The following is an 18,896-nucleotide window of genomic DNA, read 5'->3' on the forward strand; positions in this document are numbered from 1 at the left end:
TTTGGGTCCCCCGCGCCCCCCATCAGCTCTTCAGTACTCTATTTCTGCAACTATGAGGGCTAAGAACTAATTTATAGAGGGCAAAAAACTAATTTATAGATGAAAAAACAAAAAAACCCAAATATTTTGAGAAATCTGAAAATATGAACATGAAATTCTCATCAAGAGTGGGCTATTCCATTATCCAAGTACATATTTTTGCATTTTCCACTCATGCGGAAAAGGAAGTCCCCATGCATTCACGGCTCCCATGTGCAGCACAAACCTCAACACACACACACAAGGGCCCTGTTCACACAGCGTGTTGAGTCCGTGTTAAACTGACCCGGTTCTGTTCCGAATATCTTTGTTCTGGATATTATCAATCAGACTGCCATACTGCAATTCAAATCACTCCGCGGTGAAATCGTCTTCTGCCGTCCACATGAGGACACCATGCAGTTCTTTTTTTCTCCACTTTTATGCACATTATGCACATGTGTGCATTATGTGCATATGCATGCATGCACATAGGTTAAAACATTATGTGGTTATGCAGTTATGCGCATATCGCTAAGTAGTAAAAAAAAATGGCGACTGCAAACCGGATGTCTGAGGCTCCTTTTGCTCTGGGACAGCCTTCAGACATCCGGAAGTTGGTTGAGAACTATCCAGACGGGGAAACTATGTGGTGAAACTGGAGAACTCAAAAAACACCACAAAGGAGCAGGTAACAAAATACTCCAGTTCCGAGAAGGATTGGGGGGTGGGGGCTACTATGAGTTAATTCCGGAAGGCAGATGTTGCTGTCTGATCAGCCACTTTTAATCCGGTATGAAACAGCAGCGACAACTGATTATACTGTGCGTCTGAACAGCCCTAAGGAGTGACTGCATCAGGACAACAGCCCACTTATGCATGAAAGGATTATTGTTGCAGTTTTTAAAATTTCACCCTAGTTAGAAGTCTTACTACTTATCTAGCTTGAGATAGTTTATACCAAAAATAACATTCACATGGAAAAATAGTATCTGAAGCATAATATAAACAATATAGATAAAATACATATATACATAATATCAAAGTACAGTTATATACAACAATATCTATTATATTTAAATTATATAGCTTTTTTTAAAAAAATCACCAGACCAATAAATTACACACAGCATCAACAGGCATGTCTGGCATTTTTGTAGTGCACAAAATTAATTTAAAGAAAAAGCTAACAGATTTTGCTGCAAAAAAGCAGGAATCTGTTAAAACTTTAGTGCCTTGAATAAACAGCATCTGAAAACAAAACAAAGCAAAAGCTATAATTAGAAAACACATATAGTGGTATTTTAAAAGTTTCAAATTTTAGCCAGTCAATGTGTTTTTTGAAAGGCACTGTATAGATTATGTATTGATTGGTTTCTATTAGGAATGGGCACAAACTGGCTCACAAACTAAAGTTCATGATAAATTTTGGCCGGTTTGTGGTTTGTAAAGTGAAGTTCATGGCAGGCCAACCAGCATGAATTTTCCACAAATTTTTAATCTGTGGAGGTTTGTGTGGGTTCATAGATTCAGAGTCTGAGTTATGCCCTCTGCCCCAGAAGGTGCCCTAGGAAAGTGCTTTCTGGGGAAATCATGTTTATATCCCTAGAAAACACTTTTTTGGGGTACCTTCTTTGGGGAGCTATAACTAGGACCCCATAAATCCAATCCTCACCAAACTTGGAGGGCAGGCAGAGAATAGTCAGCTGGAGAGCCCTCGCAAGTCTGTGTCTCTAGCATGCCCAGGGGGCCATTTTAGCAGGTCACAAACTTCATGAACTGAACCAGTTCATTTGGCCACTAAAAGTTTGTGATGGTTTGTGATTCATGAACCAGGCATGCCTTGAACCATGAACTGAGCCGCATTTTCTTGGTTCATGCCCATCCCTAGTTTTTACTAATATTTATTTTAAACATTTTAGACCCTTCTCCTAGACAACTGGAAACAAAGGCAGGTAATATATTAAAAGCACAAATTTAAAGCATTGAACTATGAAATCAATAAGGTTGCCTGCTCTGGGTTGGATAATTCCTGGAGATTTGGGGGACATGGAACCTGCAAAGGGCGGGATATGGGGAGGGGAGTGATCTCAGTGGGCTATAATGCCATATGATCCTCCCTCCAAAACTGCTGTTTTGTCTAACGGCACTGATCTCTGTAGAGCAGAGCAACTGATCACTGGAGAGCAGTTGTAATTCTGTGAGATCTCGGGACCCTACATGAAGGTTGGCAACACTATAAATCAACTGTCAGAAGCCATATGCATAACATTTATAAGATTCTTCTGTTCTAAGAACCAACAGACTACAGAAGCCGTTAACAGAATTCAGTGGTTCTCTTAAAAAGTCATGTCTTTTAGTCATTACATTATTGCCAAAGAGAGAGGGCTTTCTTCATTTATTCTCGAAGACTTTCCCACAGGCTGGACTAGCTACAGAGACAGCCCATGACTGAACCGTGACAGAACAGCAAAGTTTGAGATAACCAACAAGTACTGTTGTGCTGAGCAAAGTGGCTGTGGGGGGTTCATCTCAGATTGCCAGTTCTTAAGGCAGGAATCCTGTGTCTTTAAGAGCTATATGAAAAGCAGAAATTCAGATAGGGAAGCTCCTTCCAGCATTCAGACAGTGATGGGGAGAGCTTCATTTGTGGGTTTTCTGGTTGTCATACGACAGCTTCAGACACAGGAGCCCTGCTGCATAAAGGCTATCAATGTGTAGAATATACAAGAGAAGTTAAACTATAGATTTAAACAAATTTCACAGCCATTCCTTCATCCTTGGGAACCCAGTCTTGAGAATGGTTTCCAAATATGTTAAGCATCTGTAAATTTGCAAGTCTAAAAAAAAAGACTTATTGGGGGCAAAGTATCGAAGTTACAAAGTGGCATTTTGAACCCATTACAGGATTTGATTACATAGATTTTTCTAGGATGGCAAAGGAGTGTTTTGTAAACCCTTCCACACACTGGAACAAGATGCCAAGCAAATGCAGTAGGAATGTGGAACCCATTTATTCCTAACAAGATCATGCTTTTTGTATCACATATATGCCCAGAATTTTATTGGAACAAGGCACATTCTCTCTTCTTCAGGAAATTTATAATCTTGAAAGATGGTTTAGCAGATGACACTAAAGGTGGTGGTGGGGGAGGAAAGCTGTGATAGATGGTGGTTAGATTTTTCAGAAGATACAAAGGTATACACATCAATTTGGAGGACAGTAATAAATCTCATGGAGGAGAGCAGATTCCCACCTTTAACGAGATTATATTGATAGAAATTAAAATGTTTAGTTCTGCAACATGTTTATGCTAGCCCAGTCCAATATGCACAAGGAATCAGAGGCAGTTCACTGATCAAGTGACCTGAATGGCTACTGGAGTGCCACTGTCTACCAAGGTTGTTTAAACATTGCTAGGGTCTATCATACTCAGCAATGGTGAAAAAAGAAATGATGGGTGTGGCTTGTGCTCATTGTTGCTTCCCAGACCTGCACCAATGCCTTCTGGATGTAAGGGCCAAGCTACACATTTGTGGGCAAGTCATGTTGGGATTCCTTGGGCCAACCTGCGTTCCCTGCAGGCACATAGCAGTGGAGGGGGGTGACATTTTAAAAACTGGTAGGAGGAGCCTGATTCTTTTTGGAATTACAGCATAGGGAGAGGAGGGACCACTGCATCCCCCTCCACACTTATCTTGGGCAAAGCAGCCATGGCAGGGAGCTAATACAGCTCCAAAATTATGCAAATAACTCCCTTCTGGAGTTGTTGGCTAGGGGAAATGGTGTGGAGGGAAATGTAGGAGCCCCTCTTCCAGCTATACCAGAGGACATTTCTTTTTTTGTGTCCATCCTCTTTCAGACTCTTTAAAAAATCTTATGAAAATGTCCTCTTTATGAGTTGGAAGGTTAAGAATATTCCTAGTTGGTAGTAATTATAGTTTAACTAATAGCAGATATTTAAAATGAGATTTGTCGTAATGATCATTTGTTTGAAGTAGTCAGTTGGGAAATGTCCTCCTTTTGCTTTTAAAAATATGGTAACCCTAACATAGCATATTACCATAAATGTTTCCAACAGGAGACCCAGGCTGAACTTTAACGTGGAAAATCTCAATTTGAATTAATCCAATGACTATTTTGCTAGGTACAGAGAACTGTTACAGAATGAGTAGTTCTGAGGGGGTTGCTATAGCCACTGTCGGCTTTTTTGTAGCATGAACTCCTTTGCATATTAGGCCACATACTCCTGAAGTAGCCAGTCTTCCAAGAGCTTACAGGGCTCTTAGTACAGGGCTTACTGTTAGCTCTAGGAGGAGTGGCTACATCAGGGGTGTGTGGTCTAATATGCAAAGGAGTTTCTGCTACAAAAAAAGCCCTGGACTGTTTCTCATGTTCAGTCATATTGCTGAAATCTGGGGCACAGTGTAAACCAGGGGTGTCAAACATGCAGTCTAGGGGCCAAATCAGGCCCCTGGAGGGCTCCTATCAGACCCCCAAGCAATTGGCTGTCATCTGCTTCTTTCTTCCTCTCTTTTGCTTCCTTCTGCATCACAGCTTGCTTTGCCAGGCTTGCTCAATCGCACAGAGCAAAGTCTCCATTGGCCGAGGCTGCTCCCTTGGGGAGGAAGAGGGAGGGTACAGCTTGCTTTGCCAGGCTCTCTCAATTGCACAGTAGAGCTACTGAGCCAAGCCTCTCTTACTTCTATTGGCTGAAGCTCCTCCCCCTCCTGATCCCCTGGGAAAGGAAGGAAAGAACCAGAACTTCTCCGGTGGTCCCTGGTAATGGGATGGTCCGAAACTGTTGGGAGTAGGCTCCTCTGGAAACAGGGTCGTTGATCGTTTGATCCGGCCTGGGGGAGGGACCACTCCATTGGAAACTCTCCAGTCCAAACGGCCCTGTTACGAGACAGGATGTGTTTGTTGTGCGTCGGAGCACAGTGATCCGCAGAACAAGGTCTCCTCGTGAGAAAGTCTCTGCCACCTTGTTCTTCAGTTGCAATGGCGGCAGGCAGAGCATTTTACCGCCAGCGTTGGGCTTTACCCAACAAAGGCAGCACACCTGGGGACTGCCATGGAGAGCGAGGTTGCCCCTCCTGAGCCTGTTGAGGCGGTGGGGGGAAGCGGCGAGTCCAACTTTGCGGTCCCACGCAGCACCGGCAGGTGTACTGCAGACAACCGAGGTCCAGCATGGCCGAGAGCAGGAAAACTCTTGGCAGCTCACTCAGACAGCGTGTCTACTCGAAAGGAGGTGGTAAGCTGCCTGAGGGAGAGCGGGAAAGCTCTTTGTGATGCGCGGAATGCTTTTTTTGCTTGGAATGGGCTCCGCTGGGATGAGGGAAGCCCACCCGATAGCTTACAGCCGTTTCCCAGGACCCCTCCAGAAGGGGAGTGGGGGAAGGCTTATGCCATAGCAGGCCTTCTCCAACTCAGGCGCGGTTAGCGTGGCCTGGGGGGGTGGTTCTTTACTACGCAGAAGGGGTCGCCATTTCAGGCAGTTAGCCTGGTAATGGAGGCTTCTCTTTCTCCCCTTTCACTTTCGTTTCAGCCTTCTGCTATAGCTGAGATGGCTGACGGACGGGGACAGACTAGTGAGACAGGTTCAACCAGTGATTTCTCCATCCCAAAGTACTCAGGATCCGCTTCCAAAAAAGATTGAGAGGATTCTGAACCAGATTTAACTGGAGAGAATGCCAAGCTTAATTTACTCACTTGATTAAGAAGAGAATTGAGCAAGGAGTTTGCCCCTGCCCAAGGCTCTACTGTGCCTTCTCACTCTCAGAAAAGGAAGAGACAAGCAGTTCTAGATATTGCCACAGCTCCTACAGACCCAGAGAAAGCAAAATTGGGTATCTCCCTGGGATAGTTCTCAGGAGGAGGAGGAACCTGACTCTTCAGTAGACTCCTCTGCAAAAGAGGAAGGGGAGCTCTCTGAGGAGGAGGAGGCTGCTCCTTCAGTGCAATCTAGGATCTTTCCTGTGGAATATTATTCTAAACTCCTCCCTAAGGTCCTCAGGGAACTGGACTTTACTGCCACACCCAGAGAGAAGGCAGAATTGGTCCCTGACCTGCCTGCAGGCTGAGGGAAGATGATGCCCAAGGTGGGGGTTTCTCAGACTGGGGTGCCCTTACCTGCCCCGTTTTTTAGTCTTGTTAAGGCAGAGTGGGAACACCCGGCTAAGCCAAAATCTAGCCCACATCTGTTTTCCAAACTGTATGGGTTGAGTCCAGAGGCTACTAAACGGCTGAAATTGCCTGTAGTGGATGATCCTGTAAATAGTTTATTATCCACATCAGTGCTTCCCATGGATGCGGATGGGCTACCCAAGGATGCCTGTGATAGACGGATGGAACAGGCATTACGAAAGGACTTTGAAGCCTCGGCTTGGTCCATCCAGGCATCTTCAGCGGGGTCGCTGTATGCGTGCGCAGTATATATCTGGGTGTCCAATTTGCCCTTAGCAGATAGTGATGCGCCAAAGGAATTCAAGGATGAGCTTAATAAAACAGCCTTGGGCACAGCATTTATTGCAGATGTGACCCTAGACGCAATGCAGTTGTCCGTAAGGGCAGTGGCTTGCAGTGTGGCAGCGTGCAGGAACGTTTGGCTCAGGAATTGGGATGCGGATGCAGCTGCACAGGCTAGACTGGCAGCTGTACCATTCAAAGGTGTTAGTTTCTTTGGGGACGAACTGGAACGCTTCTGACTGAGGGGAAGGACAAAAAGAAAGTCTTGCCTTCCAAGAGGAAGGATTTTAAGTCCAAGAAATCCTTCCAGCCCTCTCGGGACTCCAAAAAATTTTCCTGGCCTTTGGGTTTTAAGCCTTTTCGAGGGAAGTGGCAGTCTTGCAGTCGGGATGCTAAATCCTTCCCTAGCCGAAGCGACAAGGGAAACAAAGGTGACTCCAAAAAGAGAGGGTCACAATGACTATGCCAGAAATCCAGAGCTGCTTCCTATTGGGGCGGCTACAGTTTTTTGCAGACTGATGGAGGGTGTCGGTGGCAGACCAATGGGTGATAGACACGGTATCCAAGGGCTATGCGTTAGAACTGGAATCTTTCCCATGTCGGAGGTTTCATTCAGTGCCAAGAAAACAAGACTTGACCACGCACCAGGGGATGTTGTGTGCCATCCAACATCTACTGGACATCAGGGCCATAGAACCCGTACCTGTGACTCAGAGGGGTCAAGGGGTGTATTCCATTTTATTCTTGGTGCCAAAGAAGAATGGCGATGACCGGGCCATTCTAGACTTGAAGTGGTTAAATCGATTTATGAGAACCAAAAAGTTTCAGATGGAGACTTTGCGTTTCATTCTATTGGCAGTTCAAGAACGAGAATACCTGACGTCCATCGATCTGTCCGAGGCAAATTTGCATACTCCCATTCGACCAAATCACAGACGGTTCCTCAGGTTTGCCTATGACGGGAAGCACTTCCAGTACCAGGCTTTGCCGTTTGGGCGCAAGTCTTCCCTGCGAGTGTTTACAAAGATCTTGGTGGCGTTGGTGGCTCATTTATGGATGGGGGGCGTGGCTCTTCATCCATACCTGGACGAACTCTTGGTCAGGGCCCCTTCCTTCCAGCAGAGTCTGGAGGACACCAATCGGACAATTCAAATACTGCAGGACCATGGTTTCGTGGTCAACCTTACTCCAATGCAAGAGATAGTGCATCTGGGTGTCCTGATCAATACTCAGAGGCACAAAGTGTTTTTGTCGGAAATACAACAGGTGAACCTCAGATCCTTGTTGGAGGAGGTATTGTCCCTGAATCGGGTGCCTGTGATGACTCTAGCAAAGCTTTTAGGGGTTCTGGTGTCATGCCAGGATGTACTATCTTGGGCGCGTTTCCACCTACGGCCCTTACAATGCTTCCTGGTCCCTTATCAGCATGTGATAGCCTGCAAGCTGCACAAGCTAGTGTTTCTTCCACCGGCGCTGTGGACACAACTTCAGTGGTGGCTGGAACCATCCCGTTTTCAGCAAGGGGTATCAATGAAGGAGCCACAGAGGATAGTGGTGACTACAGACTCCAGCCTGTTCGGTTGGGTAGTGCATTCTCAAGGGATGATTATTCAAGGTCAGTGGTCCTTGATGGAGTCCCAACAGAGCATCAAGCTGCTGGAGCTGAGGGCAATTCGTCTGGGGTTGTTACGTTTTCAGACGATGCTGCAGAGGAGTCACGTGTTAGTAAAGACAGACAACGTGACAGCCAAAGCTTATGTCAACCAGCAAGGCGGGACCAGAATCAGGAAACTGTGCAGCGAGGCCAACAGCTTGGTGGAGTGGGCAGAGAAGTATCTGCTAACCATAAAGGCGATTCATGTAGCTGGGAAGGACAACAGGCTGGCAGATTGGCTCAGCAGACAGAGGCTGGATCAGACGGAATGGTCGCTGGACAAGGCGGTGTTCCAGTCTCTTCAGCGCAGATAAGGAAGAGTGACTGTGGATTTATTTGCGACCGCGAACAATCGTCAAGTGCGATGGTTTTTTGCCAAACAAGGACGATCAGGAGGAGGCCGTAGACGCTCTCAACTGCGACTGGCCGGATGGTCTTCTGTACGCCTTCCCACCACTGCAGCTGATTCCCCGGTTGGTTCACAAGATTCTTCAGCAAACAGCGGAGCTGGTCCTGGTTGCTCCCTTCTGGCCAAGACGGGGGTGGTTTCAAGACCTCATGAGGCTGTCGACGGAGAAGCCGAGACGTTGCTGAGATAAGGGACAGTTTGCCATCCTCAGCCGGACATGTTACAGTTAACTGCGTGGAGGTTGAGTGGTCGCAGTTAGTTAAGTTGGGGTTTGACAAATCTGTGATTGACACTATGTTGGCATCCAGAAAATGTTCTACCACTCGGGTGTATAATAACACTTGGAGTGTCTTTTCCAGCTGGTGCGTGGAAAGGGGTTGGGAGCCCTTAAAGTTACCAGTTCGGAAGCTGCTGCTGTTCTTTCAAGAGGGCCTGAATAAAGGGTTGGCTACTAATACTCTTCATAGGCAGGTGGCAGCTATTTCTGCTGTTCATGGAGCTAAAAAAGGGGGTTCCTTGACATTGCATCCGCATGTTAAGCGTTTTTTGAGGGGGGGTGGCTCTGTTGAATCCCCCTACTGCACATAGGTTTCCTACATGGAAGTAAAATGTGGTGCTGAAGGCGTTATGTCATGCACCTTTTGAGCCCATGGCTACTTGTAGCCTGAAGGATCTTACCCTTAAAACGCTGTTTTTAGTAGGGATTACCTCTGCCCGCAGGGTATCTGAGTTGCAGGCTCTGTCCGTGGATAAAGATCTTTGTACCTTTCATGAGGACAGGGTAGTGTTGAGACCTGATCCAACATTTATTCCTAAAGTGAATTCAGTTTTTCACCAGTCTCAGGACTTGGTATTACCCTCATTCTGTCCCAATCCCAAACATGAGAAGAAAAGGGAGTGGCATAAATTAGATGTTAAGCCAAGGACTTTACGAGGTCAGAGTCCTTGTATGTTTCCTTTAGTTCGCCCTCTCCGGGAAAACCAGTTACTTCTTCGACCCTGAGCAGATGGTTGGGGCAATGTATTTCTGCAGCATACACGGCATCAGAGTTAGAGCCTCCGGGAGGAATTACGCCTCATTCCTTATGGGGAGCGGCCACTTCAGCAGTGTACAGGTCCTTCTCGTCCCTGGAAGGCATTTGTAGGGCAGCCACCTGGAGTTCTGCTCATTCGTTCACTAGGCATTACAAGGTGGATAGGTGGGCATCCACTGAAGCGGCTTTTGGCTGCAGGGTGCTACAACAGGTTATACACTAAATGTAGTGGTTCCTGGCCGGGGTACATATTGCTTTTGTATGTCCCAACAGTTTCGGACCGTCCCACTACCAGGGACCACCAGAGAACAGAAGATTGGAAGCTCTTACCGTGAAGCTTCCTTCTTGGTGGTCCTGGAGTGGGACGGTCCATCCCACCCAGTGTTGTACCTTGCTCCAGGCTGGTAGCTGTGGGAGCTTGGTTGTGGGAGGTGCTGGGGCACTGGTAGTGGAAGTTTCTTATTATTTGCAGTTATTTCTGCTGTTGCAGTTATTAAAATGGCGTTGCATCATTATGGTCTCTGAGTGGTTTGTTACCATGATGCAGAGTTTGTTTTATAGAATTCTACTGATGGGGGAGCATGGCTTTTCTATGGATTGGAGAGTTTCCAACGGAGCGGCCCCTCCCCCAGGATGGATCAAACGATCAACGACCCTGTTTCCGGAGGAGGAGCCTACTCCCAACAGTTTCGGACTGTCCCACTCCAGGACCATTGAGAAGGAAGCTTCACAGTAAGAGCTTCCAATCTTCCATTCCTTTGCCCAGTTCCCTGGATCCCATGGGAGAGATACAAAGAAAACTTCCTTAAGACCAATGAGTGCTAATGGTTTAACCATGTTTTATTTGAAGGCTTTTAAAAAAATTGTGTTTGTCTGCGTCCTTTATAAAGTTTATATTTCTGCTACCTAATCCTAAATAGGTACACATACGGCCCAGCTTGACATGGCTCGGCCCAACAAGGTCTCATTTATGTCAGATCCGGCCCTCATAACAAATGAGTTCGACACCTCTGGATTCCATACCTAGCAGATACAAAAAGGAGCAGGGAGCAAAAGGAAGCCAGAACAGAGGAAAATTAACCAAGGTAAATGCTTATGGCTATAATTGATTTCTTATCTTAACAATTATTAAAGCCAACCTTACCTCTGTGGTACTCTGGATTCACATTTTCGTATATTGGGAACAAGGGGTTTTCCTGTTCACTACGTAACTTTCTTGCTCTTAGGACATCTCTAACACACTGATGCAAGTATACATACTGGCACTGCAAAGAGGGAAAAGAAAGTGTCAAAAAGGATATAACCAGCAAAGAAACACATGTTTCTTCCGGTCTTTTTATAACAGCTTATATAGTATTGCCCAAAAAGTGATCTGCATTTTCTTGTGTCTATTAGCATAAAATTGTTGTGCCAGCTATTAGAGATGAGAATTCCCCCATAAGAAATAATTTTATTGCAGGAATAAGATTTGCTAGTTTTCCCCTCAGTCAGGTGATGGGACTCACATCACCTGGTTTTCAATTGCTAGCCTGCAAGATCAAAATGTGGTCTATAGCATATTGACCACAGAAGTACTGTAAGCGCTAGCTTATAAAAGGAAAATTATATGCACAGATAGAAATTCCTTCCTTTTGGCCCAGGTTTATAACAATAGAGTCATTAACAGACACTCACATTTTGACATAGTACTGTTTTGTTGCTTTCGCATGCTCATGCTACTCAGATCAAAGATTTGCTTAATTTGTTGATTTTACTATTCTGTCATTGGATCTTATATTTGTACCATTTTGCATTCTAAACCACTGCCTACCAGATAATTTTACTATTCTGTCACTGGATCTTAAATCTGTACCATTTTGCATTCTGAGCCACTGTCTACTAGCTATGTGTGGCTCTGCTCACTATGCCAGATTCCTTGTCTGATGAAGTGTGCTTAGAGCACATGAAAGCTTATGTTCTGAATAAAACTAAGTTGGTCAACAAGGAGGTTTCTTAGGCTGCAATTTTAGGAACACTTTCTTCTAAGTATACAGTGGGATACAGTGGGACTTATGTTTGCATAGACCTTTTAGCTAGTTCCATTCAAATCATGATAAACTGCATTTTCTAGTTCAAATGCTTCTAGTGTGCTGAATTTCCAGCATAGTCAAAGAAAAAAGCCAAATTATATCCAAATATCTTTTGATCTAATGACAACCTATTGCTTACAGTGCCTCTTCTATAGTTACAATCATTTGTATTGCCAGCATAGATTAACTTGTTTCAGTGATAATTAATGATTACTTGTTAGAATTCTTTCATTCAGAAAAATTCCAAAGACCTATATTGAAGCACTGTAACACTTTCAAACATTAGGAGGTTTAACACTTCATAGCAACAGTTCCTGTATTGTAATCAGTGTTCCCACTAAGGTGAGTTAGCGTGAGCAAGCTCACAGATTTTTAGCCTCCAGCTCACACATTTTTGACTTAGCTCAGGAAAATTGACCCGGAGCACACTAATTTATGCAGTAGCTCACAACTTTTAATGCCAGGAGCTCACAAAGTAGAATGTTTGCTCACAAGACACCATGGCTTAGAGGAAACATTGATTGTAATAGAGGACTATAATACATAATCTACATATTTGTATACCATTGTAGGCTGGCAAATTCTATAGAAAACTAGAGTCTCCTAAAACAGTTGTTGTGTCATTGTAACAGTCTGAGTGCAAGGGAAAAGAAATCCTTATCAGCTTTGTGGGATGGAGTTATACTAAGAAGGGGCTGCAAATCTATAGTTGGTTACTGCAGCACTGAGCTGTAATGACCTGTCCCTTAGTTCTATTGTTCCCGAGAGCCAGTTTGGTGTAGTGGTTAAGTGTGCGGACACTTATCTGGGAGAACAGGGTTTGATTCCCCACTCCTCCACTTACAGCTGCTGGAATGGCCTTGGGTTAGCCATAGCTTTATCGCAGGAGTTGTCCTTGAAAGGGCAGTTGCTGTGAGAGCCCTCTCAGCCCCACCCACCTCACACGGTGTCTGTTGGGGTGGGAGAAGATCTAGAAGATTGTAAGCTGCTCTGAGTCTCTGATTCAGAGAGAAGGGCAGGGATAAATCTGCAGTCTTTTTACCTATTACACCTTCTCTCATTTTATTACCAGTTGTGTACAACAGGCTGGAAGAAGACTGAACCTTCCTCCAAAATTTACCGTAAATTATGGCAGGATCCACTTGGTAAATAAATAGAGCACACTTTAGTGGTTATGCCACTGACCTTGTAGCTTCTAAGTAATCAGCTCACAGATAAGTATCTGCATCCCCAGCTCTTCATCCTCCTTTAGCTCTGCTTGTTTGTCTGTTAGTTTTCTGAACATTCATACACAGAGCTAAGCATGTCTCATCTTTTGTACTGTCATCTCCCTCACTAAGCCTAATGCTCTGAAAATATCAACACTATTTCACCCATGGGGAGGGGGAATTGCTAATTGTCTGTCTGAAGTCTAAATTACTGTCTGCATAAACAGATAGTGAAATGGGCATTTGGTCAAAGCTGGAGAAAATTCCATTGTAAAGGGCTGTGTTTATTGTGAGATGACAGTTATGTAAGAATTGCCTAATTACTTTATAGCAACCAAGTTGCTCTCACTGAAAAAACAAGTAATTAAATTTCAGTAGTGACAGATGCCCATTCCCTTCCTTCCCTACTGTACAGGTTGGAGAGGCAGAGTAGCAATGTTTTTGGGTGAAGACAGAGAACCAGCATGGCAACCAGGAAAATAATCCTGCGTGTGCTGGCTATTTTGGGGCAGGTTTGGTGTTTTTGGGAAGTGTTTCCTTCCATGCTTCATGTACCTCCTGATGTTTCCTCAGATATCTTTGATCTTTTCCAAACCTGCTTTGCTCCTCAGTTTTGGGAAAGATCACAATAAAGCTTGGATGGCTAGTGTGTGGGTCAGCAAAATTGGATTCTCCCAACCACACGGCAGCCGTTTCCCCCAACCCTGGCACCTCCCCATACCACCACTTGGCTTTTTAAAAAATGGCACTAATATACCATTATATGCTATACCAGGATTGTATCAGGTTACCTGAATTCCCAGCTTTCAGTTTTTTAAAAATCAAGTCTCCAGCTTCATCCGTTGCAGAGATACAACCAGAAAAGCATATCTCCGCAATGGAAGGGGCTAGATACTTTTTTTCTTTAAATGAAAGCTGGGAATTCAGAGAACTTGGTACACATCTTGGTATGATGTTACATAGATATAACAATATTTTAGAACCAATTTTAAAAAATTGCAAAAACTCTGGTGGTCCAGGGAAGGGTGGTGGCTGCAGTTCATACACTAGGACAAGGAAACTGGGAAACCCGCCCTGTGGAAGCCTCACTGCTGCTGTGCTTTATCAGCAGCAAGCCCATCCCTGTTTGTATAGTAAAGGGTTAAAAAAGTGACTAAGAAAGGTAACAGAATCAATCACATGTCCAAGTAGTGCTTGTCCCAAGAGAGTGAAAAGAAGAAATGCCAGTGTCACACTTAAGGCCCTGATGACTAAACATCCATAGAGATTGCATAATAACTCAGCATGGTACAAAAAGACAAGAATAAGTTCAAGATTTGGAAGTTCAGATGCAGAATAGCTGAAGGAAACTGGACAGGGTATGAGGAAATCTGAAAGCCACCAACGGGAGGGAAGGATGGGTGGAAACAAAGGAGGATGGGGGCACCTCCTTCTGGGGGCCCATAGAATCAGACCCCCTGGTCAAATGTTTCTTAGGAAGAGGTCTAAAAAGGAGGGGGGTGGGAATCTGAGGAAGGGAAGGGAAAAGAAAAAAGTGGAGCTGGGAAAACCTCACAGAGGGCTTATATGTTGCTGGCAGGAAGTGCATATGTGCATGGGGCAATGTACAGGAAGAGTGATAAGAAAAAGAGACATTTTGATGATAAAGGAATCAGGTGAGGCTGATCTGGTGGGAAAAGGGGTAGAAGAGACATAAAAAAGAAGTGAAACATCAAGCACAAGTAGGTGTTGAAGAATAACTTCAGACAAAGCCAGCAGACAGGAGAAGCTATGGTCAGAGATTGAGTGGACAAAAGACCTTTAGGGTTTTAAAAATTATTTTTAATTTAAAATATTTTGATGCTACCTTTCCACCTGATCAGGGTCCCCAACTCATCAAACATTCAAAATTTTTTTAAAACATTTGAACTATTAGAAACATTTAGAATAATAGTTAATAATTCTCTAATGGAACTGGCCAAATCTGGCGTTCCCATTGGCTGTGGTGTGCACTCCATCAGTGTTGGCCCATCAACCACCACTCAAGAGAACTTGCATGCCATTGACTGGGCCCACTCCTCTCTCCCACCCACTGTTGCCCACTCACTTTCTGTTAGAAACAAACAATGAAAAGGGCCCTGTGAATCACCAAGGTACAGTAAGCAGAAAAGACATCTCACGTAATGACATGTAGTATAATTAAAGGTACATGATAATTAGTCACAAAGATGTTGAAACCATAGGAAACATATATAATATATCTAATAAAACATATATAATAAACATATATAATATATCTAATAAAACACTGTTTCTAAACCTATACATAGAGGCAGTAAAGTCTTCCAAAAGGGGTTCTCAGATGTACAAAAATATATAAAAGCCCATCAATTTCACCAGATCCCAACAGACTGAAAAGTGCTTGGATAATATTTTCCAAGGTCTCCACTGCCCAACAGCTGTTTCAACAAACAAAATGGAGTCTTTATCAAGGGCCGGGAATAATTCTCTTAATGAAATTAATTCTGGAACAGCTATGCCTATTTCTTTTTTCTTCAATACCAAAAACACATATGGGGTGGGGGGAGCCAGCATCTGCTTCAGCTGCAGTGTGGGTGTGAAGACAGCAAGGGGTGTGTGTGAGTGAATGCCAAGGGTTGGGGGTGGGTGGGAAGACAGAAAGGGGGGAGGGTTAGTGAAGGCCAAAGATTGGTGGGTGGGTGGGAAGACAGCAAGGGTGGGATGAGCGAATGTTACAGGTGGGGGGAGTAGTGGTGTGCTAAGAGTGTGGGGATAGTTGAGAGGAAGAGGTGGTTGGGGGGTGAGGGGTAGTTGGAAAGAGGTGGGGGGTGGGAGGACTCCAAGGGTGGATGGGAGTGAATGCCTTCACTTGGGTGGGAAGACACCAAGGGTGGGGGGCACGCACCGGGATCCTCTTTCTAGAGCCTTTTGTTTTTTTCTTCAAAACAGGCTTTATTCCTAGTTATAAAATAATTCAATAAAAACACATAAGCAACACTTGAACCAAGGTAGGAGGGCCATTAATCATCATTGGGGGTATGTCAAATGAATAAAAAAAATCTTCCACTGGCAGAAGACATCAATAGAGGAAGACAGACCAATCTGCCTGAGAAGGGAGTTCCAAATTATTGGCACCATGACTAAGAATACTGTTCCTTGGGTTGCCACCAATCTAGCCTCATATGGTGGAGCAATCAATGCAAGGCCTCTAAAAATGACCAGAGTGGACAGGTAGGGCTGAAGGAGTAAAAGCTAGGGAGCAAAAGAGGCATGTTTGTATACTGATTTGAATTCATTTCATTTATGGCTACAGAGTTGCCAGACCAGTGCTGACACCTGGTGATAGACTGTGTGGAGGGAGGATCTACCTAATCTGCATCACACTGATGCCATAACATCTCTTTCAGAAAGCCATAGTGTCAGTGTGACGTAATAGCACCACTTTGGGTTCATGCTGGAAGTGATGTCATGGTATCACTGCCAAATTCTCCCCTGCCTTTTTCTCTGCTGCCCTCTCAACTGGTGGCAGGGAACAGGATGGGAAGGCTGCCCAAGGTTGTCGTGTTCTGATTACTTTGATTTTTATTATTATTACTATTACAACAATAGAAAATCATAATGAAATTCCAGAGCCAAGGCTTACCTCTGTCTGAACCATATGAACCCTGTGAAGCCGCAGATCATGCACTGCTCCATAAATATCTACGGAATCCTTTGAGTCCAGCTGCTGAAGAATTCGGTCCAGTGCAATGAATGTGCCAGTTCTTCCAACACCAGCACTAAAAAAAGAAAGTAGAAGCCTGTTCCTCCTAAATTAACTTTCCCCCCTCCGTATTATATCCTTATTATTATATCCCTCCGTATCATATCCAAAGGGCTCACGTTGAGAGCCCTGGCAGTTACATTCTATTGCAGGAAAACAGTTAGCAACAAACTTCACATTAATTTTAGATTTTGGAAGCAGCAGCAGTTTTGACTGGGAAAGTATTATCCCTCTTTTCCTCTCTGCCCTGGCTCAGTCCAAATTGCCCCCTATTCATTTTAAAAAATATTTATATTCCACTGTCCCCTTGTGGCTGCTTACTATACCAATTAAAAAAAATTAAAGATTTTTTTTTAAAAAAATACAAAATACAGTAAAATCCCATTTAATCCTTTTGCAAGAAAGTGCCTGTAGTTTAAATTGAGCTTGCAAATAAAATAGCTTTTTACCACCTCCTACATACTTCTAAAGATGCTCCCCCTTCTTTGCTGGGCTCCCTCTACTTCTAGGACTTCTTTCCAAAAATGTTCCACAATCCTCCAAGGATTGCTGTTCCATTTCTCTTCATACCTGCAATGTAGTATGGTTGGTCCAGCACGGGGTGTTCGATTGATATAATCCCGAACAGTTCTCACAAACTGGATGAGAGACTGGGTGGTTTCTGGTACACCATGATCTGGCCACACGGTATAATGGAACTGACGAATAAGTCTAGAAGAATCAAGCTGTTCTTCCTATTCAATCAATTAAATTATATGGGGAAAATTAGAAACAGGAAGCAGACACTGTTACACCATATTTCTCATTTTGTAGAATAGTAGAGGAGTGATTACTCCTGTTTTAATCTATCAGACCAGCAAACAAAAGCTTTGACAGGGATCTATCTGGGAGTCCAATGCTCCCATGCTGCTGCTCCAACAAGATATTTACATAGATCTTAGATTTTTATCTCAGTATTTCCTCAAAGGAGTTCAGGATGGCAAACACCATTCCCTGTTTATCCACAACATGTGAAGTAGCTTAGGTTAGTTACTGACTCAAGATGAGCTTCAGTTCTCCACATTCCTAATTTAGTATTCTAACTGCCATCCAACACTGACAGTCATGTTGGCTCTTCAAAAACAGACACCATCCCATGATTTGGAACACACTTGAGAAAGTTTTTGATCAAAAAACTGTTCTGAACAAAAAAAGAAATAAAAAGGGGGGAGGTTTGAAAGAGAATAGAAAAGGAGGAGAAAGCCCCAAATCTACAGTTGGAAGAGTATAATGCATTACAGGTAGAAGTGTATGCTCAGTATAAACCAAGCCAAAAAACTGCCCAGTAAATACCTTATCAGTATTTATTAGGTATTTTCTCAGCTGGTTACTGAGTGGGCTGTTGATTTAACTATGCAAAAATGGTCACCCCAAAAAATCTTGAAAATATTCTTGTTTAAAAGGATTTTGCCTTCCCTTTAAACACCTTCCTGCCACTTCAGAGTTCACTCGTGGCATGACTTTTTGCAAGCCACGTTGTGAGTGAACTCCAAGCAGCAAGTTCTCCATTATACCCTACGGGGACCATTGTAGTCAATTATCCCCATAAGCCATAATTAAACCAGGGGTATCTGGGGCTCTAGGGAGCCTGCTTTTTGAGGCAGAAGCACCAAATTTGCAGCACAGCTACTGGAGTCTGTCCTCATTGGGAACAATGGAGGAGGGAAAGGTATTTTAAAAGAACATGGTCCCTTTAAATACCTCCTCCTAGCTGTGAGTGAACTTTATTTATTTATTTTATTATTTATTTTATTCGATTTTTAGCCCTTTCCGTAGAACAGGCTCAGGGTGGGTTACATCATAAAAACAGTCCATAGTAAAAACAGTAAAATATAAAATCTAAGATTACAAAGATTAAGATGGCAGATTCTGCCTCACAGATGTGACCTATTGTCCAAGTCCAGCAGATCTTGTAGCGCTGGGATGGAATGAGGTGGGGAGGCTGGTAACAAGTGATGCCCACTGCCTCAGCTGAAAACCAGCCGAAAGAGCTCTGTTTTACAGGCCCTGTGGAATTGAAGCAGATTCCACAAGGCCTGGATCTCCAGGGGGATCTCATTCCACCAGGCAAAGGCCAGGGCCAAAAAGGCCCTGGCCCTCATTGAGGCCAGATGGACGTCTCTGGGGCCAGGCATTACCAGAAGTTGTTGGTTTGCTGACCGTAAGGACCTACGGGGCTCATACAGGGAGAGGCGGTCCCGAAGGTATGCTGGCCCCTGGCCGTATAGGGCTT

General features: G+C 44.2%; 1 protein-coding gene across 2 annotated transcripts in view; it reads right to left on the reverse strand.

Moving 5' to 3' along the window:
* Nucleotides 1-782: 782 nt before the first annotated feature.
* Nucleotides 783-18,896, reverse strand: part of PTPRB (protein tyrosine phosphatase receptor type B) — a 108,917-nt gene continuing 90,803 nt past the window's right edge. For both annotated transcript variants that reach the window (XM_060245065.1, XM_060245066.1), the window contains 4 exons: nucleotides 17,195-17,358; nucleotides 16,505-16,640; nucleotides 10,729-10,849; nucleotides 783-1,269 (listed from right to left, as the gene is read on the reverse strand). In XM_060245065.1, coding sequence (XP_060101048.1) covers nucleotides 1,247-1,269; nucleotides 10,729-10,849; nucleotides 16,505-16,640; nucleotides 17,195-17,358 — 444 coding nt within the window. In that variant the 3' untranslated portion in view covers nucleotides 783-1,246. The remainder of the gene's footprint in view (nucleotides 1,270-10,728; nucleotides 10,850-16,504; nucleotides 16,641-17,194; nucleotides 17,359-18,896) is intronic.

This window comes from Heteronotia binoei, chromosome 8 (genome assembly GCF_032191835.1).
Source record: "Heteronotia binoei isolate CCM8104 ecotype False Entrance Well chromosome 8, APGP_CSIRO_Hbin_v1, whole genome shotgun sequence".
In the NCBI taxonomy this organism is placed as follows: domain Eukaryota; kingdom Metazoa; phylum Chordata; class Lepidosauria; order Squamata; family Gekkonidae; genus Heteronotia; species Heteronotia binoei.